Below are 24324 nucleotides of genomic sequence, written 5' to 3' on the forward strand. Positions count from 1 at the left end.
TGCAGTACAAACTTCAGGGACTATGAATTTCTAATAGTTGCGACATTATTGCTTATCTTACGAAGACTTGTTCACTTTTAGCAATCGCAAATGAATTTTTTATACTTTTTAACGATAAAAATTATAATAAAGATTGTTTTGTTGTTGCTAACAACAAATGAAAAATCTTGCCTAACCATAAGCTCAAATATAAAAACGCTTAGTTTGAAAATTAGTTTTTAAGATTTTTTTTTTTTTTGATTTTCCATCAAAAAAGCTTATTTAATAACCTCAAAAGGATCTAATATTAAGATGCTTTTACACTTTATTTGGATGGAAGAGAATATAAGAAGGATGACGAAATAAATGGAAAACAACGTGAGAAAAACAAGAAACGTAGTTTATAAACACAACAAATGTGTGTATACTAAGTGCTAACTGAAGTATTGAGCCATAAGCATCAAGCATTAAATCATAACAGTGTCAGTGCATACATCCTAACAATACAGTAGTTTCAACAAACCTTTCATCCTAAAGCTCAAAAACTGTTCAAATTATATCATCTATCCTTCTAAGCATTTCCTTCCAGATGAGCCCTTAAGCATTTCTAACTTAAATAAAGCTCACCTTATCAGGTGTACAAGTCTGAATCAAGTACAGGATCCTTGAGCCAAACAGATTTCGACTTCTCGTCTTCATAGTCAGTAGCAGAGGTGAAATCAAAATCAGGTAAGACATCCTTCATCAAAACAGATCTAACCAACTGCATCACTGGTTTACCAAATTCGGGCCAGGAAACGCACAAACTACCTCGAATATTTCTGATCTGACATCGAGCCAATAGAGCAGCAGCAAGGCCATCCACCACGCTTCCTGATGGGAAGTAGTCCATGTTCTTCAGAAGCGGACTTTCACCAAGCCCTTTTCTTTCCAAAGATGTCTCCAGCTTGTAGGCTACAGTATCATCTCTTGATAGCTTACCACGGAATTTTTGTATCTGAACTGAATCGAAAATTAATACTTTTTCTGGCACAATCTTTTCAGAGAGAAGCAATTTTGAAACAGCATGACATCTCTCCACGGGTACTTGATATTGGACACTCACAACAAGGGTCAGCTTCTCAGCATCAGTCAATGCGTATATGTCACAAGATTTGTTCTTTAGAGAGGGTGCAATGGTGTTTCCAGAAAAAGATATCTCAGGGAGGATTAGTGTTCCAATGAGTTTTTTAGAGGATATATGAAGAAATATATGAAGAGATGGGGGTGAAATGGCAAAGATAAGGAGTGAAGGACGAAGAATTTCGTTAGTATCAGAATCTGAGAGAACAATAAAAGGCGTCGGAAGCAAAGGAGATGGAGGGGTAAAAATGTTGAGATCCTCCTCAAAGAATCTAGAAGGTGGAGGAATTTCAGTCAGTACATCATCCATGCCTTCTGAGAATTGGAATTGTCACTCTGTATGTCACAACATACCAAAGTTAGCTGAGCACAAAATATAAATTAAATTGCATACTCAAACACAGCACTTGATCAATCAACGAATGAAGCAAACAAACTAACATATTAGTAGTAGTCTATTATATTTTGTTATAGTACCTGCTTTAATCGGCCAAACATAGTATGTGAAATATTGAGAATTATACACTAAGATAGTACCTTCTTTAACACTCCAACTGATAATTCACCTTTGCTAAATAATAAATTTATATACATTTCACATTCTTTTATATATTTTTTTTGATCCAATCCTCATTTTGCATATTCGAAATTTGAAAATCGAGTGACATAAGAAAAGAAAAACTAAACAAAAAAAATGTTGCCAGCACCTAGAAGAAAAGGGCACTTAAGATTTTAATTATAAACAACACCCCCAAATAACAACTCTTGCCAGTTGCAACACACAAGAGATTTCCTTTAAAAAGAATATTATTCCAAAATCTTATATCAGAGTCACTAATGGGTGACTAATTTCACATAAGAGGTAAACAAAAATCTGACCAATTCAAGCTAGGGTCAGGATAAGCATGAAACCATATGAAGCTCAATCAAACAAATTGATTAATGCCTGCAAATTACAATTCTCTTTCATCATCATCAGTAGCCAATCTGGTTTTATGGCTTCCATATAGAAAGCATATGTACTCAAAGAGTTGGAGTGCAACCCGAGTTCGAGAGTTGGATTTGTCAAAGCTTGGAATTCAGGGACACAAGAGGCTGTTCAATATTTGGACAAAGACATGAACTCAACAATATTTATATATTTATGTAAAAGTTTAGTATAGTATAAACTACTAATTATTTTTAAAATAAAGAATTGAATTAGAAATTTAAACATTTTAAAGGAACTAAAAACCTTATTATATTTAACAAATTTACATTGTAGACGAACAAATAATTGAAATCCACATAGTAACCCTTGAGCTTGTGTAACAACAAAATGTCTTTCTAGTCCAAAATGTAAAGTACCTATTTTAAATGCTTAATTGACTTGTGAGCATACCCCTCCCTCAAAAATATTCCCTCCACTGAAACAGAATTGCAGCTGCCAAATTTATGGATCCAACAAAGCAGAGCATATGAAGTTCAAATGAAACGAGTAAGATAAGCATAAACAACAGGAAGTCTTGCTATTGGAAACTACATGAACAATGACGCAGATTCCAACAACTCCAATTTGATTGGGGGTTGCTGATATGGTTAGGAGAATGAAGAAGAGAATATGGAAGCGCTATGGTAATGAAGAGGATCAATAATTAAAATCCCCTTTAGGGTGTAGAAGCTCCCACGAAATATGTATAAAAAGGGAAAAGAGGAGTTAGTTTTGAGGGGGTTGCTTAGGCTTTTGATTAGGAGTAGGATCAGTTTTTTAAATAAAAATAGTAGTAGTAGGTAGATACCATGTTAATCTTCTCCCTTCTCCCATGCCCTCTTGAGCATTTCCATCTTACTCTTTAAAAACCTAACGCTAAATGGAGCATTGATGTCCTAATATTAACAAAGGTTGTAATCTTGTAGACAAAGATTCTTAGAAACTTTTACCAAGTAGATTTTAGATGTTTTGTCTACCATATAGAATTTCTAAAATCGTAGGGTTACCATGTATAGTTTTCCTATTTTATATTATAGTTGTGTCAAAAAAAACATAAAAGAAGAAAAATCTAAATATATCAAGTACTACTATTTGTTTTACATTAAAATAAAAAATTAAACATAATATAACAAGGAAGTCGTGTCAAGGCCAATCCAACACATGTTTTGTGTCCAGGAAACATAGCTCGTATATAAAATCTAAGGACATTAAACCTTAATCTTGACGTATTCATCAATTCTAAGAGTGCTCATATCTACAAGAAATACTCCTTAAAGAAGCAAAGGAAGCTATCTAATGTCATATATCTTAAATGATTGTACACCTTCCAAACCAAAAGATTAGAGCATCTCTTGGGAAAAAGAGTGTTTTTGCAAACTAGTTGACAATTGCATATCCACATCTACCCATCAATCCCTGAAACTAATAAATAGTTGTAATTTGATCAACATTCTAGACCTGAAGGTTATTACTATGACACCATCGTGTCGTAGTAACATAGTAACAACATTTTAGTAGTATTACACAACATTATATTACTCCAAAACCTGGCTCCCACCTAGGCAAGGTTTGGTAACTCAAATGTACACAACCTTACTCTAGTCAATGATAACAAAGAGGTTGTTTCCGATTGACTCCGGAGAACAAACATCAGTTGCACACCTTCACATAAATAAGAAGAGACCATGATTCAATGAGTCATTCTAGTAGTAGTAAAATCCACATATATCCACTTTACTAACGTACTCAGCTGAATGTTTGGAAATCGGAAATATAACATTTACATAAACCTAACCTCACACTGAGAATGAATAAAGTATTCTCTATTCAGAGTAAAAGGGAAGAGAAAGACCATTCTCCTAATTTCCCCTTGCTCTATTCAATATTTGAATTATGTATGACCATAAAAATTCTATCAGTATTTCAAGAAAAACACCCAATTTAGATCAAAGTCTCGTTCCAGTGAAACCAGTATTTCAGGCGTATCTTTATCAAAAAAATGGTCCTCAATACATCCAAACAATTCAATCTCACAAGATAATACACGAAATTTCAAATAATTACTCTTACCACTATTAGAAAAAACCCATTTATATAAACACATTCTTGACCATTTAAGAAAACACCCAAAAACTACAACAAAAAGCATTACAAATAATAAACAATTGCATCCAAACTAAACCCTTAAACTTAAGATTGAAACAATCTGAATGATGTTAATGTAATTTAAAACGAAAATTTAAAAACGGTATGCAATTGCTCTTATTAACAGCAAAGGAAAAAGATTCAAAAGCTAGAATACCTGAATCAAAGGAAGATCTTTAAGTACCGTAGGTGAACGATAGAGGTAGAGATAGAGATGAGAATGCAAAAAAGACGGTTGGCAGACTTAGAATAGAGAAGGAAGCAACAGTGATTTGTTAATGGAAGACTGAAAGAGTATTTCTTGGGGGAGGGGAAAAGTGGGAGTGAACTCAACTAGCTTTTGCCTACTTGTTTATGAAAAAATAATGCGTTCGCCCCCTTTTTTTTTTCCAATGAACTTTTACCCCTTTTTTAAAATTTTCTAAACTCAAATCATATTTCTAAATTTTGAATAAAAAGAAACACATACTTAGCACAAATACAATATATGAATATCCATTTTGATTAATTTTGATTAATAAAAACGCGTAGGATACATAAATGTGAAATGTCAATCAATTTCTGTCTTTTAAATTACTAATATAAAAATATATCTTAATCTCATATTCTCATTTTATTTAAATTCAGCATAACATGAACACAAATCAAAATGACTAAAATAAAAAAAGACTAATTCTCTTTAATGTTGAACTTAAAATCAATATTAATTTTAATTTATTCAAAAAAATAAAAAATATATATATTTTTCATTTTAATTAACATGATCGCAATATAAACACAAATCTAAAACTGAGATCGATTTAATTTTGAAAAAGTATAAAAAAGGTCAAGTAGCACAAAGCTTTACCAATATTTACCCGCATTTGGAACACTAGCTAATTGTTAGACAATAGATCCTGAACCCAACTCAAATCCGTGAATCCGTAGATTAAGATCTGTTTGTTCAAAGGCAAATGAGTCACAGGTGCAAACATTTTAAGCCAAACGTGATACTCTTAGTACATTACAGTCAAGTGCCTCTGAAGAACAATGCCCCCAAACCCCATCAAAAAAGAGATAATATATTACTGTTGAGACTCATGAGTCCATTGATCATGGTTAAAGAAGAAAAGGATTAGCACAGCACAGAAGAATCAGCAGCACAGAACAATCAGCCTTCAGTCTTGGACCAACATTATCAAGAAGCTGTGCAGAAGGGTCAGCAACAAAACTTGAAGCTAGCAGCCTCTTCTTCTCTCTGGAAGCATGCTCCAATCACGTGCTATATTAGTTTAGTTAGGTTGTTAGGATATCAGTTATAACTAACTGTAGTCAAGTCAGTTTGTTATGCTATGGTTAGTTTGTTAATCCAAAATGTATCCCAGCTCTATATATAGCTTCTTTATCCATCCTTTGTGTAGGGGTAATGAATGTATGATCAAGACACAGTATCAATAAGATTTTCTTGTTTGTCTTTACTCTTTGGTTCATTTTTCAACAATTACACTTGCTTAACTCCCACAGATGTTATGGAGAAACATACACTGAAAAAAAAATTGAAATGAATTGCTAATGTCTATAAATCATAAGAGTACAACTCAGGTGCCTTTCAAACCCCAAATCATACAATAAATGTCCAAACTCCATTCATATCAGTGATTGCTTTGTTTGATCCGTCGCCTCGCCAAATCTTTCGTTGTTCTGTACCTGAAAAGTAACTCCTCAAGTATTACGTACGAAAAAAGTACTCTAATCAAGGTTTTTGAGTAATGTCCACAGCCACAACATGGAGAGAAAAGAAAGAGGAAATAATAAAGGCTTTAAGGGATAGGAGTATAGGACGAGAAAGTGTACATGAAAACGTCTGCAGCATCGGCTGTTAATTCTGGTCCAACGAAGTTTAATCTTCATGTTCATCTTCAGAATCTGAAAACCAAAAATATAAATCATAAGAAAGATACATAATTGAAATTGTGCTCAAGATGCTGTCAGATCCAAAGGAGCACGAGATGATCATAAAAATAACGAAATAAAAAGGTGAGAAGTAGAACAGCAGACTAAGGTGATCCATGATTGTAATTTTGCTCAACATTTTGAAATGTACATAGAATAGAAACAACTGAAATACTACTGCAGAAATAAAATTTAGGCCAAGCATTCTTCAAGAGAAAGAAGAAAATATAATAAAGAAATCCTGCAAGAACTACCTGAACGAACATCGTCACTCAGCTGACCTCTAGCTTGGATTTGCTTCACAAGCATCCGATACATGAGCACCCACCAATAAATATGAAGAACAAGTAAGCAGTACAATAGGGTATTAAACAAGTAGTAATAGATAGGTCCATCAATAGGGTGTTTTTCCTTATCAAGTGTCAGGATAACTTCATAACTGCCATACAAAACAGAAAGCAAATAGTCAGCCAGGAGGGGAAAAGGCAATCAAAGATTAAGAAACAAGAAAAACTAAAACAGCAAGAGCCACCACTACTATAGTTATTTATTTTTTTTAAATAACCCAGAAACAGCAACGTGTAAGTCCAGGATGGCCGAGATATACGACCTTTATAAAACATTTGTGAGATAGTGAGTAGTATTTTAGAGTATTCAGAAATTTTATAACAAAGATGAAATAATGGCTTGATTACTGGTTAGGTGGGTGGATACTTGGGAGTAAATGAGGTTTACGTGGAGCCATTAATAGTGGTGTGATCTCGGGATGGAAAATCACATGCTAAGAGTCTCTCACATTGAGAAGGGATATGGTGACTTCAGTCTAGAATCAGAGCTCAAACCAAGTATGTTACACCTCAACAAAAAGATAATTGGAGATGTAACCAAAAAAGCATATTTACAGATGCGGAGCAAATAGAGACAGCAAAACTTTCAGATATAGAATGCCATGGCTTCTTTATAGTTTCTACAGATGGAATGCCAATACAATTGGAACTTAACCAATATTATTGAATCAAGGGTTTATTAAGTTAGTAATAATATAGATTAAGCAACAAAAACTAACCTGGTACTCCAAAGGATCCAAAATGGGTAGTAAGTAAGGCGAAGCACGATCCATGATATTACAAAGAGGACGAAAGATATGCTGGCAACTGCCTCAAAGCCACTGTATTTGGACATCTTTCCTATCTCAAGAAATACGTCGCTAGCATCATGAACAGCTAAAACCACTGAACCAACACGAGCAAACCTGTATACATCAATATGTTACAATCGGAATTTTTTGAAGTCACTCATATTGCCATCAAAATAACATATATTTAACAAAACATTTTATTACCCAATGTCATCAAGTAACTCCCCCAACTAGCACGGGTTGGGAGGGTTCAGATGTACGCAGCATTATGTTTGTAATAACAGAGAGGTTATTTTCAATTGATCCTTGATAGAAAGCATCATTTGAATCTTCACGTTAAGAAGGGAACATGATTCAAGAAGTCCTTTTCATAGTTCATTATGATCGGAAATCTAAGAAATAAACATTTATGATAAAAAAAAATGACACTAGGAAAATAAAAATGTAAAATTTTCAGTAAGCATACTAAGCAATAAGCATCTCATGAATTGAACTAAGTGCAAGTCCAGTATATCTTAATATATGATGAACATCTACAACATCAAAGGAGTATTTGCACATAACTACCCTTATTTAACGGGCATAATTTAAATATCATTCTTATCTTAACAAAACTAATCAAATGACCTACAATTCTTTAGTTACATAAATTTTAAATTTGACATAAACTGAACTAAGTGCAAGTCCAGTGAATCTTGATACACAATAACATTCTTACTTCAATGCTTAACAATTAATCGATAAAATTTTATATAATGCTAATTGCAAATTCTAATCTTTTAGATCCCATCAACAAAAGTTTCATAACCTTTTCGCAAATTTCTCATCAATTGTTACCAACAACAATATGGGGCATGGGTTGAGTTTGATTTAGAGGTTGTAATCTTGGTTCCAAATTGTAAGTTTTCAAAAAATTCATGATGGTAAATTAGGTCTGATATTAAAGATTTAAACTTCGTGTGGATTGAAGAACACGAATTGGTTATATTAAGCATCCCTATAAACGCAATTGTATCACTTTTTCTCATACATATGTGGTAGGGCTCATGAGTGTTATTCCTCGATAGTTGGAGCAATATTTCACATCCCTTTGTTCTTAATGATCCAAAACCATAATTGTTTAATTTAGCCCATTAAACAAACAAACATTTCTTAGGGTGATAGAGTTAGTGTAAATGAAAGAATTATGAAGGTGAAGCTTGTGTATGGAAAGATATATTGAGTGCCATTAGTGCATGTGCACCCAAAGTGGCACCAGAGGAAGCACTCTAAACAAAATTATGGGAGGAGTTTAGATTGTCTGGTGCAAATTATCTGAACATCAAAAAATTTGAACATTGGTCGAATTTTATTTATTTATTTATTTTTTTAATTGAACATTGGTGGAATTGTGTTGCACAAATTTATGTCATGCAGACACAAAGGTTTTGGATATAGAACAAGAATAAAGGAGGGAGAGTATAATTTGAGTTTTGTACATTGTGTACTTAACAAATGTAAAAATCATTTGATGACGACATGGAACCTCTTACTGCATGAAATGATAGGAAAGATAAGGTCATATTAGGTGAAACTGTAGTCACCCTACACAAATATATGTTCATATGCAATCATGCCCGTACAAGACAAGGAAGAATCAAATGGAGAAAACTAAAAGAGGGAATGTTAAAATGTTTGTTGGAAGAATTGCTAAAGAAGCTAATTGGACAACGAAAGAAGTGGATTTAACTTAAGACAAAAATGAAGAATTATAGCACTCATACGGATACGGTTAAGGGTAGTCTAGGAGAATCAACGTGTGATATGGTAGTGAAAAAAGACGTAACATGGTGAAATGAGCAAATAAAGGTTCCAATGAAGACAAAAATAAGCAATATGTGAGTCATTATTAAAAGATTATGAAAAAGTATATAACAAGTTGGACTCAAGAGAAGGTTATCAAGAACTTAAGATAGCTGAAAGGAGACATAAATTTAAAGACGATCTTAGTATGGTAAAGTATGACAAGGATAAACAACTAAACATTCTAGTTCAAGATGAGGATGTTAATGTTAATGGTGACTTGAGTGCACAATCAAGTCATGCATTATGTGAGTACATAGAGATGGTATCTCATGAAAAAATTAATGTTTGATTAAGTGTATAACTTAATATGGTGTTTATGATGGTGATCAATGCATAGAGTAAATGGTGTGTTGATGAATGCACTTAAACATGGGTATAATGAAGATGAATTAAGTTGGCATGATGAATGAGATTTAATGAAGAATCGTAAGAGGTTATGGTTCAGCAATAGATGCCTTGAACGAGGCATCCAAGATAGCTACATGCCTTGAATGAGCAAAAGCATCAAGAGAAGTCAGTGGGTTCGAAGATGTAGTGCTCGAACAAGCACATGAATGGCTCGAATGAGCACCTGACAGCAGCAACACAGAAGCTGGAAATTGAAGCTGCTCGAACGAGCACCAAGGAGGCTCGAACGAGCAGCCTAGCAGGTCACATGAGATTCTGTTTTGTGAAAATGTTTTGCATTCAAGAGCTGTTTATTATACCACTCATTCTAGCTTTAAGTGTTGAATCTCATTAAATGTAAACTCCCCTATAAATAGGAGTTTGATATGCCATTGTAAATCATCCACAAAAATACACCCTAAGCCAAACACTAGCCTAATCTCTTCTCTATTGTAATTCTCCAATTTGGAGTTCTTTAAACTCCTTTGTGATAATATAAGTGAGATACTACACACCGGAGGACGTAGCCTAAATTGGGTGAACCTCGTTAAATCTTTATGTCATTTTTATTGCATTATTTTCTCCTACAAACATTGTTTTCATTGATAGTGTAATTTGTTCATCACAAGACTTCATACACTCGATCTTGGTGATATTAGAGATTGAAACACGTTGTTTGATCTCTAATATAGTATCATTTTCAAAGGAGATCAACAATAGATGGGGGAGTAATTTAACGAGTTGTTAAATAGTAAATGCAATCGAAAAACAAACCTGAATAAGTAAGACAGAACTATAAGAATGAAAGTTGCAACATGATGGCCCATGGAAACGCCAAAATCAGAACGCCTTGTTTCCCAAAAAATAAGGGCAAAGATCGAGTATGTATAGAACCCAGCAGCATACATATAGAGGCCTTTCAACTTCATCCTGCATAAGAGATTTTTTATACAGCTGAATACTTTGGATTGAAGCACAGAATTGAAAATTGAAGACAATGTCTAGCATCTTACTTCACTTTCTGATCAGGCCAGACCTGATCTCCAGGTCCCACCCAAAAATATTTCGTATTGGTGAACCAAGGCTCATTATAAGTTACAGAAAGAGCAAGAATTTCAGCAGACAGATAGTACACACATTTCCAAGCTGATTCCTTGAACTTTCTAACCTTCTTTTTCGCATCAACATCATCATCATTTAACTGATAGTTCTTTCCAAAAATCAATCTCTTTCCAATTTTCTGCACCAAATAGTAACAAATCAGTACTACCTACAGGATTATCAATGAAAATAAATGATATAGAGGAAAGAAGGCCTTCAATAGATAAAAACTCAATCAAGCTCCATATTCTACAAACTTAACTCAAAACTGACAAAAACAAAAGTACAAAGCTCCTACTAGTCACTATCTAAAAACACAAAAAATAACTATCCATGATACCAGAATCTATGATTGATCATGTGTCTACGTTCTACCACCAAAAAATGGTCATCTGAACCTGGCATCAGATATTGTTTTGTTCTCCGTCTATAAGTAGCCAATACGTATAACAACATTCCCTATAAAAGTTATTTGAAAAACGATATAAAGGCATGAGGATTTTGAAAATAAATGAAGCTTCTAATTGACAAAAAGTGAGTAATAAAACAGAAATCCCGCAAAATTAGATGGAGATACAATTGATGCGTCTGGAGAATGTTGGACATAAGGGGAATGCCACAAGTAAGGTGTACCCATTCAAACCCCAATTTGATTGCCTTATACCTTTCTAAGAACAAGATATGAAATATAGTATACTAGAGAAAGATCTTACGTGCAACACATGTGTATTATCTAAAGGATGGCTACTTCTATTACATTCATTCCTTCCTCACTTAATGTAGGATGGCTACAATATAGATAACTTAAGAGCCAAGAACCCCTTTGAGCCTCTCTTTTCTAAATATCTACTACAAACCCTGAATTTGATTAGATTAGTAAGTATATGTTATCGCTCCATTCCATTTTATAAATTGATGAGCTAGAATACACCAACACACAACAATGACGAAGTCTTATTCCTAGCATATAAGGTCGGCTAGAAAAAAATCAACGCGAAAGATCGTTGGTAAGATAAAAAAAAGTCTATTCGACCTATCTAATCCTAATCTACAACAAATAATAATTGCAATTTATTCGAACTTATTTTACATATAAATGGTTGCAATACATGTAAAATCATTGTACATATATATCCTGGTTATAGAACATTTCAGGGGTGTTTAGCACAAGAGAATTGGACTTGTGAGTATGAGACTTTTACGATGAGACTTTGAAGATAATAGTCTCATCTAAATTACCTGCCCCCCTCCAGACTTATCTTAGGGACTTTCTCATTTTTTATTCACATTCCCTTTAAACAAACAAAGACTTGGCCTTTATTTTAGGCCAATGTCTCATTCCCTTCCTGAAATTCCATGTGCCAAACAACCCATTCAAGTATTAAAGGAAACGTCCATTAAAGCACAAAGTTGAAAGACCTCTTTGTATTCCGTGCCTCTAGGATTCAAGAAAAACTACAGAACTACTATTAAACATGTGCTACAATATGGATTTGAGGTTGGGCCTTTAAGAGGATCCTCATTTAATAAAGACAAGTAAATAATGCAAAATACCGCCTACGTCACCATTGTATCGCAATAGTATTGTAAAAGGTTTTTAGCTTATCGCAACTAGAAATATATGCCAAGAAAACCCAAAACCATCCACATACTGCAAAAGATATTTCGCAACAGTTATCACTTGCAACCAAATCACATTTTTGTACCATGGATAAGGGTTGAAAAGGCGCTTAGGTTGAGTTAGATGTGTCTGTGAAATATCAAAGTTGCAGATGTAATGGAATTTAAATAAGGCGTATTGGATGGTGGAGTAGCTCTAATGGTCAATTTCATTATCACACATGCTATCTAGATTATAGAGATTTCACGATTCTACGATTAGTAATGAAAATATGTAAAGAATTACAAGCGTTTGCCATCGAAGGATGCTAAGAAGCTTATACATTAATTAAGAATACCATTCATAAAACTAAATAGGAAAGAAATCACTATTGTGATGACACATGATCCTACCAAAAAAACCCAGCAATGCGTCCTCTGAGACACACATACAATGCAACAAACAGAAAAGAAAAAGACATGATTGCTTACATAGCCATCCACCTAAAGCAAATATATAAAGTACTCAATACTAAAAGTATAATATAGGATAGATTGCATAATTCAACTGAGCAATACTCATTACACCAACAGTTTTTTCTCAAGTACAACAACAACAATATTTCATCACCCCAATATCTTGACGAGTTTATGGGATCTAATATACACTAACAATAGCATTGCTAGCGATAGCAAAAAGTTATTTCGAATTGACCCTTCTGTAGCAAAAGTTAATAAATCCAACTAAAATTATTATAATCCAAATGCCAATCCTTTTTATAACTAACAGAATCACTACCAAAATTTACTTGATTAGAGATATTGTTAACCAAAAAAACAAGCTTTTCAAATTACCAATGACTTTAGAACAATAATTTATAACCACTAGATACTTCCCACTAATTTCAGCAAAACAAATATACATTAAACCAATAAATTGTTGGAATTCTTACTGTAAATCAAAATCAGAAATATGAATTAAAAGCAAATTAAGAAGAGAAAGTAGAAGTAAAAGTAATACCTCAAATACACATCTATCCAAGAAGAAACGAACAGAAGGGAAGAAAAGAGCAAAAATAGGGATGACAATGAAATCTTGAAAAGAAGGGTCAGATTCGTGATGCCAATCAATGGAGGTCACAAAATCCATAAAACCCATGTTTAATTATACTATGAAGATAGATTAGAGAGAGAAAGTAGGGATCAAAGTTGAAGAAGCAGACATTAAATTGCACTACTCTGTTATTCTTTCTCTGGATCGATCGATATTTCGATAAACAACGGAAAGAAGTGGCTGCGCTCACAGAGATGCTGACTATTTATTCTCAACTTCTCAAGTCGTTTGGCAACTTACAATTTTTTATGGCAAAACTTGTATAATCATTGCGTAATTGGGTGGTTTTTCATCTTGGTCCGTTATTTTATTTTTTTTGAGGCGATCTCTCAAAAAAGTAGTTATACATTTTTTTTATCTTGCCCAACACACATTTTTAAAAAACCCAAATTCATATTTAGAATCCAACAAGATAGCCCAAAGCAAAGTTCTTTTGCATTTGTATGTTTTAATAAGTATGTAATCACATTTTAATAAGTATGTGACCAATTTTAATAAGTATGTGACTAATTTTAATAAGTATGTGATCCATTTTAATGATTTTGGATTATGTGATTTTTTTTTAAATGTATGTGATCACATTTTAACAAGTATGTGACCAATTTTAATAAGTATGCGATCAATTTTAAGTCGTATGTGACCAACGTAATTGATTTTGTGATTATCAAGGAGTATGTGATCACATTTTAACAAGTATGTAACTAATTGTTATAAGTATGTGACCAATTTAAATTGTATATGAATAACGTAATTGTTTATGTGATTTTTAAAAAGTATGTGATCATATTTTAATAAGTATGGGATCAATTTTAATAAATATGCGTCCAATTTTTTAATAAGTATGTGACCAGTTTTTAATAAGTATGGTCATGTGATTTTTATTTAACACAAATTTTATTAAGTATGTGTTCAATTTTTAACAAGTTTATGACCAATTTTAATAAGTATGGTTATGTCTCATATGCGACGTCCTAATATTAAGACGGATGCATATGAGATGCGCTGTTAAAAAGAATTTATCCACATTTTGTTTTTTATTCATTTTTATTCAATTTTTTATATGTTCAAATTTTATCTATTTGACAAATGCAACAAGACACAAAGGTATATCCCATTCTAGAAAGAAATTATGTAATCAAGGAAATTTGTAAAGAAACACTTTTTAAAACCTCTTTTTTGTAAAGAAACATCTTTTATAATTTTTTTTTGTAAAAAAACACCTTTTAAGAGACTTTTTATTAAAAAAACACCTTAAATCAGTTTCCGGTGACTTTTGTCAACTTTCAGGCGTTGACTATGCCATTTGAGCTCAAAAGTCAACGTTTGAAAGTTGACAAAAGTCACCGGAAACTGATTTAAGGTGTTTTTTTAATAAAAAGTCTCTTAAAAGGTGTATTTTATAAAAAAAATTATAAAATGTGTTTCTTTACAAAAAAAAAAGGCTTTAATAAGTATTTCTTTGCAAATTTCTCATATAATTATGAAATTATAGGAGAGTTTTCTTTTTTTTTTTTTTATGTTTGTGACAAAGAGTTATATGGGAATGATAAATTCCTTGGCTCCTCGTGCTCAGTCTATTTCAAATTGTTATTGATATTAACATGTTGTAAAGGGAAGTGATGTAGTATCTCTCTATGTCTTACCTCTAATTTTTGTTGCAAATACAAGTTGTGAGCAATAAGACAAATGAGAAAAATAGATGTTTTATAGGGAAAGTGAGAGAAATGTGTAGATGTGATAAAGGGATAAAATTAAATACAGTTGAAAATTAAAAAATAAGTGTGGGTCATAGTCAATAAAGAAATAAAGCATAATCCACGTGACATACTAAAAAGGAAAATGCAACAAAATTCATTGAACATAGGGAGTATTAACATATTTCGAAGCATCATCATCATCGCTAAACTTTTGGTTAATTTAATTCTTTAAAAAAAGTCACAAGTTCAGATTTTATCAACTCTTATTATTCAAGTGGAATATTTAGTACAATGTATTATGAGATCATGTGTTGCATTTACACTTTTAACCCAAAAGACTTTCATGTAAAGGGTATAATAAAGTGCAATATAACATAGCTCAAAGCTTGAACCATTCATTTAGACATTTGATTAAATTGGTTCCTTCACTTTCTTGTTAGAAATGTGACTACTACTAACAATTTCAAAGAGACGAAGGCGAGCTAATAATGATTTTCTAGCCTATACTTGAATTTCAAAAAATCAAAACAAAAATAGAATATAATAAAGGGAATTAGAATCACCAAATACTTTTTAGAGAGTGTTTGACAAGAGTGAATTCGACATGGGCCGTGACTTGGGACTTAGGAGGGGTATGTCTAGGGGTGTCTAAAAGTATCCGATTTGGAATATTCAGTTTTAATAATCGGATAAATTATCTGGTTTTTGAAAATCGAGTAATTCGGACCAGGTATCCAGTTTAAAAAGCGGAAACGGATTAGAATATTGGCAAAATCGGGTATGCCGATATCCGATTTTCTAATTTTTTATTATTTTTATTTTTCTTTTTAAAATAAATAAATATTTTTTCATAAAATAAATTTAGGTTGTTAAATTTAATAATATGTACAATACTCAATTATAAGTAAATTGTATAATTAATTTATTGTTAATTAATTTAGACTTTTGAAAAGTCAACCATATTTTCAAAATGATTTGTATTCAAATTCAAAATTTAAAAAATAAGCTTGATTTAAAAGGAAAGCAACGTGAAATTAAATATTTATGTGAAAAAAAAACGTAAAATAATTTTAAAAAAGACAAAAAAAGTTTGCAAACCGAAAATCCGGTATCCGATCTTTAATTTTGATTTTTTTTATGAAAATGTCTAACGAAAAATGTCAAGGGAAAGGGTAAGATATTTTTCACGAGACTTAATTTTATCATCATTATGATTATAAATCATAAATAAATGAAAAAAAGTCTCAACCCCTCAATTGAAAAAAGAATGAAGAAGAGGGGCATTATGCGAAATGTGGGTAGGTGATTGGTTGGTGAGATGTTTTAGGCTCCTTATTAGTCCTCAAATTTTAAGTAGGGACTAACTGACCAAGGATAGTTGGTGTTAGCCAATTTTGATCTGCTTCTCATAGAAGACGAAAGAGGGAAATCACTCTTCATCCCTCTTTTTAGATCCTTGAACTTCACATAAAACCCACATCTTTATTTCTTCTGTGCCCCATTTAGTTCAGTTTTCACCCACCATTTTTCAGGTATACATTTTTCTCTGTTCTTAGTATTTATATGTATATGTTCCTACACTTATTTTTTGTTGGTTTGATGTTATTTCAATCAAAGATTGTTCCCTTTTTCTTGTAATTTGTTGGATGATCATATTTTGATTGTTTAGTTAGTGGGTTTTTTGTTTATTCTTTTGCAGCTTCCGATCCATCTTGCTTTTTCTATTTGTTTCATTTTACTTGTTGCATGATCAGTTTGTAGAGTTATATTGATCAGTTTAGTTTGCAGGATCAGAACGGATCTGTGGATGATTTAGCTGTCACATTAGTAGTTCTGATTATAGTGCCAATTTGACAATTATTGAGATGGAGGGAGTAGTTGTTAGGCTTGAGAGAAGTAAAATGAAATGTCAATGAAGGACAGAGGTGTTAGCATTGTGTAAAAATGCCGTAATGAAATGGAAATGTGGTAACAGGACTGATGCGGTTATCTTAGCACCTAAATATCAGTCGAAAGACTCGAAACCATAAGATATCCTTTGATACTACCCAAAATGCAGTTTTTTTACGCCTTTACAACGCGGGAAATATCGATTCATTTATTTTGAAAACCTTTACAACGCGGCTAATGCGATGTTATGTGGCCTTGTTTTTACTCTATGGGTGTTAGTTGGTTTGATTTGTCCTCTTTAATCTTGATTAGCCTGAAAAAAGTTGGTCACGTTTGTCTAATTTACTTTCTAGAGAAAAAAGTGAACTCTTCTGGTGGTTTGATTAGATTATTGATGGCATCTTCCCAAAGTTATGTTCTGTTAATATTCAATCTGTGTACAGGGATCAGGTAATGTGTTTTCTCATGAATTTTGTTAGTGTATATGGCTCCGTAATGTTGATTTAGCGCCACATTCCGTGGAAGCAAGGGGATCTCCGATGATGATCAACCAAAGGAAGTGAAGTAGAAGCTAAAGGGAAGTGCTTGGATGAGCAATTTGTTAAATTAGGCTGGACTTATCGTGAATGCCAGCATATTAACGGGGGAACACAAGTGCACACAATCATAAGCCAAGGAGATATATACCATCCCAAAACCATATGGCTATGGGAAGAAGGTCTCTAATAGCTTATAAAGCGTGCACACCATTTTTAATTTATCGATGTGGGATAACTCATCCCAACACCCCCCCTCACATGCGAACCCCCGTCAAGTTCGCATGTGGGAGTAATCAATTAGGGTAGGAACACCATTCTTTTTCGAACCTACCATTTTTTAAATTGTTGATCGAACCATCGGCTCTGATACCATGTTAAATTAGGCTGGACTTATCGTGAATGCCAGCATATTAACGGGGGAACACAAGTGCACACAATCATAAGCCAAGGAGATATATACCATCCCAAAACCATATGGCTATGGGAAGAAGGTCTCTAATAGCTTATAAAGCGTGCACACCATTTTTAATTTATCGATGTGGGATAACTCATCCCAACACAATTTGTATCAAAGCATTCTGTTTTGTTTTGAGTGTTCGCGAAGGGGGTTTGTTGAAAACCCCAAGTCTTGTGAGGGCCTTTAAAAGACCAAACGGAGAGGAAAATCAATACAACGCCTTTAAGAGAAACTCTAAAGAGAGTGAGAAGGCAGTTTGACCATTTGAGGCCTTAGTTTGGTCACCCATAGTGCGAGGATTATAGAGAGCAAAAATAGAGTTTCTAACCTCTTGGTGATTGTAATTGTTGGATTACATTAGTGAAAAAGCTTTTGTTGGTTGAAGAAGCACAACTAAGTTTTCCATACATAATGTGTTGCTCTTACTCTCTCTTGTGGTGGTTGTTTGATTGTTTATATGTTCCTCTTTACTCTAGTTTTCCTTTTAAATCCCATAACATGGAATTGATCAAATTCCTTGCTGCAATTGATTAATCTCAATATGATTTCGCTATATGTATGGATAGAAGGGTGTTTTGCTTCCATATAAGGTGTTTGGTTGATTTTTGTAAGTCATAGCAAGAGTTAAATTATGAGGGGAAAGGACAGGGAGGGATTTTGAGGGATTGCAGGGATCATTTTTGTTATAAGTTCGGTTGGTTTTTGATTAGTTTCGCTATATGTAAGGTGTTTGGTTGGTTTTAGGAAGTCATATCATTATGGTTGGCTTTCGCTATATGTTGGCTTGCACTCTTCCAAGACATGAGCATAAATCTTCAAGAGTCTATTTGGATAGAAAGAAATGGAGGGAAAGGCAGGAGCGAGATTTGTAGGGATGAAAGATTTTAGCAGTATGTATACAATTGGGACTTATCTAGCACATTATTTTTTTTATTTCTAACAGGTTTATAAGATGTCTCCTCCAACAAGAATCGGTCTAGCTGGTCTAGCAGTTATGGGTCAGAATCTTGCCCTTAACATTGCTGAAAAAGGCTTCCCTATTTCTGTTTACAACCGGACTACATCAAAGGTTGATGAGACTGTCGAACGAGCCAAACAAGAAGGGAACCTGCCTCTCTATGGCTTTCATGACCCTGAATCCTTTGTCAATTCAATCCAAAAACCCCGCGTCATAATTATGCTTGTTAAGGCTGGGGCTCCAGTTGATGATACCATCAAAACTTTGTCTGTCTATATGGAAAAAGGAGACTGCATCATTGATGGTGGTAACGAGTGGTATGAAAATACCGAGAGAAGAGAGAAAGCAATGGCTGAAAAGGGACTCCTCTACCTTGGAATGGGAGTCTCGGGTGGTGAAGAGGGTGCAAGAAATGGACCCTCCTTGATGCCTGGTGGTTCTTTCGATGCTTACAAGAACATCGAGGATATTCTTCTTAAGGTAGCAGCTCAAGTACCCGACAGTGGCCCTTGTGTAACATATATTGGCAAAGGAGGCTCTGGAAACTTTGTTAAGATGGTTCACAACGGAATTGAATATGGTGATATGCAGTTGATTGCAGAGGCTTATGATGTGCTAAAATCAGTCGGAAAGCTTTCTAACGAAGAATTGAAGGAAGTTTTTGCAGAGTGGAACCGAGGAGAGCTTCTTAGCTTCTTGATTGAGATTACAGCGGATATTTTTGGAATTAAGGATGACAAAGATGAAGGATATTTGGTAGATAAAGTCTTAGATAAAACTGGCATGAAGGGTACCGGAAAATGGACAGTTCAGCAAGCTGCTGATTTATCTGTTGCTGCCCCAACAATTGCAGCGTCTTTGGACTCGAGATTTCTCAGTGGTCTGAAAGACGAAAGAGTTGAAGCTTCGAAAGTCTTCAACGCTGTTGGGGTTGAGGATATCTTCGTGGACCCACAAGTCGATAAGAAGAAATTGATTGATGATGTTAGGCAAGCGCTTTACGCTTCGAAAATTTGTAGTTACGCACAAGGAATGAATTTGATTCGTGCAAAGAGTGTCGAGAAAGGTTGGGACTTGAAACTTGGAGAGCTCGCTAGGATATGGAAGGGTGGGTGCATTATCCGTGCTATATTTTTGGACCGCATCAAGAAGGCATACGACAGGAATCCGAACCTTGCAAACCTCCTTATTGACCCGGAGTTCTCAAAGGAGATGATCGAGCGTCAATCTGCTTGGCGTAGGGTTGTCTGCCTTGCCATCAACTCTGGTATCAGCACCCCCGGTATGTCCTCCAGCCTTGCTTATTTTGATTCTTATAGGAGGGAACGACTGCCTGCTAATTTAGTGCAGGCCCAACGAGATTATTTTGGAGCTCACACCTATGAAAGGGTTGATATGTCTGGTTCTTTCCATACCGAATGGTTCAAACTCGCTAAGCAATCCAAAATGTAAGTTGAGTTGTGCTTTATGATTCTCGTCAAAACAGCGTTTAATAAAATAAACGACTTGTGGCCACCAAGTTTGGGCCGCTCCCTTTGTGCACTTAATTTATCTGTTAGAGACGATGTTTAATATCTAGTGACGAGATTTCCATCCCGATCATTTGAGGGATAGCTGTGTTTTTCTTTGTAATTGCTCATGGGACCGAACACTTACTAGTTGAATTCCTTTATCATTCTGCATTATACCATCTCTTCACAAGAGTGTATTGCAATTCGTGTTTATGGCATGCCTTCTAATGTATGTTTTTTTTCTTTTAAATATCATACCTGATACTCGCCCGAAAACTTGAATGTACACCTCTACTCCCAAGTCCGAAAACAAGAAGACTGGTACATAAATAACGACATAAGTGTCTAGCAGAAGTCTGGTGGCACCACAATAATTGAAATATAAATAAATGATGAACATTTATCAACAGCAGAAGAGTACCGTTTTGGCTCTTTTGAGTTTATTTTGGGTCGGCCATTTTGCACGAAAAATAGCCTGAATTCTGCCATCTTACACCCAACATGGCTTACACATTAACTAAAGTTGTCGAGATCAAGATTCTTTTCTTATTCTAATTTTCTATGCGGAGTACTCCCTCTATCCCCATCACCATGCTACAATACATCTTTGTACGTTAAAAGCGGTGTGTACATTGTCGAGACTCTAAAATATCGAGTCTTTGTGATTTGCTTATTTTGCGCATACCTCTAAAGCTCCTTCTTTATGTTGCCTAAAATTATGTTTTAGCCAATTATAGAGCTATTTGCCAAGTTCATTTTGAGCATTTGAATGGTTTATGTTTAGAAAAAGCATTACACACTCATAACCTTTATTTTTCTTTTAGAGGCTAGGTGAGAATCAAACTTAAGACTTTACCCGAAAAAACAGTACTTTTTAAACATAACTTCTAATTTGATAATGATCATGATAGTTGTAAGTTGTAGCTTTGTGGCTCCTTTAAAGCTGTGGTGATTAAGCTGTTATTGGGGTAAACAAGAAGTAAACAGTTGGTCACAAATCTATCCAAGTGTAGTAGTAATAAATTGAAGCAGATAGAAAATTGGAAAAAAGAGAAAAAGCTAGATGAAGAAGGTTAGCTAGGCCTAGGCTACACCATATCTGCTGCAGAAATTAATGCACTGTTGATCCTATAAACCTAATTAGGCAAATTATATATTCATTCTACCGCTTTGAGTTTGCTACTAAAAGTTACAGAAACAAAAGTGTAGACGCAAGCCTGGTTAGGAGTAAATACTCATGCTTTTACAGAGTATGAAATGCCGCTGCATCTCCCTTTGCCTTGCTGACTTGCTGTTATCCTATACAACATGTTTCTACGGCTGAACATATTTTCCCTTATTTTCCAGCTGTTCTTAGATATCAGTCCAGTATTTCGCTTAAAAATAGGGTCCAGATAAGAAAAGGTAATAGATAATCCAAATCCGTACTTCTCCAGAGAAAGGCCCAGATGAATCTAGTCAATTTTATCTCCAAATAGTGAGAGCCTTACACATAAAGAAATATGATTGATATAAAGCTATCTACAAATAACATTAGTCAAACTAGAGTTGAAACAGTAGAAAAAATATGTTGGGTCAAAAAAAAGAGATGAACAGGTAAAAAAAAAACTAGATACTAGGGAAAGAATAAGTAACCTAAAGAAAATTATTAGTAGTCTAAAACATGAATTCGGTGTCCCAAACTATTCATATCCCTAGTTAGATTCTCGAAGAGGAGCAACTCACTCAAGTTATTTTTAATTTGCTCATCCCATATTTTCTTAGGTCTTCCTCGACTTTTCTTATCCTCCACTATGATGCTTTTTATCCTTCTTATGGGAGAATCGATCGTCCTTCTATGCACATGCTCATATAATCTTAATCTATTTTCACACATCTTAGCAAATAATAAGGGAACACCTAGCTTAAATCTAAACTCCTGGTTATTGATTTTATTCATGATTGTGTAACTTGTATTACCGCACATCCATCTCAACATTAGTGTAAAAATTACTCCTCTATATTTTGTGTGATAGATGAATTTATTTAAAAATAAACAATAAATAAATTTTTTTTTCAGCTAACCAAGTAAAGATTGATTTATTATTTACACTTTTTTTAATTTTACCTTATTGTTGTATTTATAGAATTGAAAAATTTACCTAGAATAATTCAACCTTTTATTGATTTTTGTACAATAATTCTAACTTTTGATTGACCATCAATAATCTGAATTTTAGGGTCACTTACCCAAAAACATTGTTGCTCAAATGATGACTGATTTTTGCAAGTTAATTGCCACACAAAAAATGAAAAATAAAATCAAAAATCAAAAATATTAAAAATTAAAAGGAAAAAAAATTAATCAATTTCTTTTAAATTTTTTCGATATTTTATAATATAAATTTTGTATTTATTTTTTTTTTATGCAAAATAGCTTATTGTATAGGTAAAATGTTACCTTGTTACATTCTTAACAAGTATCCTTTATAGTTGGAATTGTTCATAGTTAACTAAAAATTGGAATTATTATAGAAAAATCAGTAAAAAATTAAATTATTCTAGGTAATTTGGCACTATTTATGTTTACATTATTTACGAAACATTAATTTTTCAAGAACTTTACATTGTCAAAAAGAAACTGGTATGGAGAGATATATATTGTGAATTGAATGGGTACATGTGAAATGCAAGGATGTTTGATCGGTTAATTAATACAAATTGAATTTAAAGATTGCTTTGTCGACCTTCATTTGTATAGTCTAAAAACTCTATTATGATGAATGTTAAGTATCTATTGACAAAATATTTAGTGATTGCAACTTTCAAGAAATGTTAAAAGATTTGTATCTATAATATTTTAATGTGTATTTATTAAATAATAGTAAGAAAGTAAAAATAATTACTATTTTAATAACTTTTAAGAATGATACATATTAAAATAATATGATAAAATAGAATAAATTAAATCTGTTCATCCAAACTCTTCCCATAATACATGGAAAATAGAAATAAATTTTCCAACGTACACTCAATATTTAAATGATAACTTACAATGTAAAAATATACTCGTACGTGTTTAACCAAACTAATATCACTTCGGAGTTTATTTTTTTGAAAATACAAATTACAAACTACTGGAGCAAGACTTTTATAATTCAAAATTCAAATATACATACCGTTTTTTGGGTGGATTCCAATTATAATATTTCAAAATTAATTTTTAAAAAAGATGTTATTAAAAAATAATTTTAGAATTTTATGGTTGTTTATTTACTTTCATTTTTTGAAACTACTTAATATGATAATGCATGAATTTACAAGTGCACCCCACAATCAAAGGACGAGTTAGCTTATATGGTGGAGGAGATAGTAATAATTGGAGATTGGTGCCTAAAATTGAATGCTGCCAATCAGCAAATTTATGTAGCAAATCATATGAAGACCTTGCAAAGTAATTGGCCTCTCCTCTTAATGCCTTAGATAAGTGGGTCAAATTAGAAACCCTCTTCCAAATTTTAGTCATCTCATTTATTTTACATTATTTATTATTTTAATCCATCAAATTTATTTTATTTTTAGACAATAATTATTATTTTTTTTATTTTATCTATACATTTTAATTTTCCATTAATTTTATATACATAATTTACTCTTTTCATTTGTTATCAAATATCCACCTTAAAAAAAACTTCTCATTTTTCTTTGCTCCTAATTAATTTATAGTAATTATTTTTGTCACATGAAGTACAAGAAAAACAACTATGTATCATACATTCATTCAAACATGCCAATAATCTTCCGATATTGAGATGTTAAGAACATTTCTGATTTTGATCGTGTTCGAATGATATCTTATTTAAAGTAAATATCACTTTTTCTAGATAAAATTCTAAATTTGATTTTTAATCGGTCTTTCGTTCCGTTCTCTGGGTCTAAAAGAAGTGTTTGTGGATGTGGT

At 33.1% G+C, this 24324-nt stretch overlaps 3 protein-coding genes across 3 annotated transcripts; 1 reads left to right on the forward strand and 2 right to left on the reverse strand.

The window, feature by feature from the left end:
- Window positions 1-358: 358 nt before the first annotated feature.
- Window positions 359-4617, reverse strand: LOC130821062 (uncharacterized). The gene is made up of 2 exons (XM_057686671.1): window positions 4374-4617; window positions 359-1437 (listed from the first exon to the last, which is right to left on the reverse strand). The coding sequence occupies exon 2, from the start codon at window positions 1409-1411 to the stop codon at window positions 611-613; it is 801 nt and encodes a 266-aa protein (XP_057542654.1). The 5' UTR covers window positions 1412-1437; window positions 4374-4617; the 3' UTR covers window positions 359-610.
- A 1022-nt stretch (window positions 4618-5639) lies between these two features.
- On the reverse strand, window positions 5640-13585 carry LOC130821063 (ceramide synthase 1 LOH3-like). Its single transcript, XM_057686672.1, has 7 exons — window positions 13240-13585; window positions 10532-10758; window positions 10293-10448; window positions 7215-7400; window positions 6403-6587; window positions 6050-6121; window positions 5640-5902 (listed from the first exon to the last, which is right to left on the reverse strand). The coding sequence occupies exons 1-6, from the start codon at window positions 13375-13377 to the stop codon at window positions 6096-6098; spliced, it is 918 nt and encodes a 305-aa protein (XP_057542655.1). The 5' UTR covers window positions 13378-13585; the 3' UTR covers window positions 5640-5902; window positions 6050-6095.
- A 2684-nt stretch (window positions 13586-16269) lies between these two features.
- On the forward strand, window positions 16270-20558 carry LOC130821064 (6-phosphogluconate dehydrogenase, decarboxylating 1). The gene is made up of 2 exons (XM_057686673.1): window positions 16270-16561; window positions 18859-20558. The coding sequence occupies exon 2, from the start codon at window positions 18868-18870 to the stop codon at window positions 20323-20325; it is 1458 nt and encodes a 485-aa protein (XP_057542656.1). The 5' UTR covers window positions 16270-16561; window positions 18859-18867; the 3' UTR covers window positions 20326-20558.
- The last annotated feature ends 3766 nt before the right edge of the window (window positions 20559-24324 follow it).

Source organism: Amaranthus tricolor, chromosome 8 (assembly GCF_026212465.1).
Source record: "Amaranthus tricolor cultivar Red isolate AtriRed21 chromosome 8, ASM2621246v1, whole genome shotgun sequence".
Classification (NCBI taxonomy): Eukaryota; Viridiplantae; Streptophyta; class Magnoliopsida; order Caryophyllales; family Amaranthaceae; genus Amaranthus; species Amaranthus tricolor.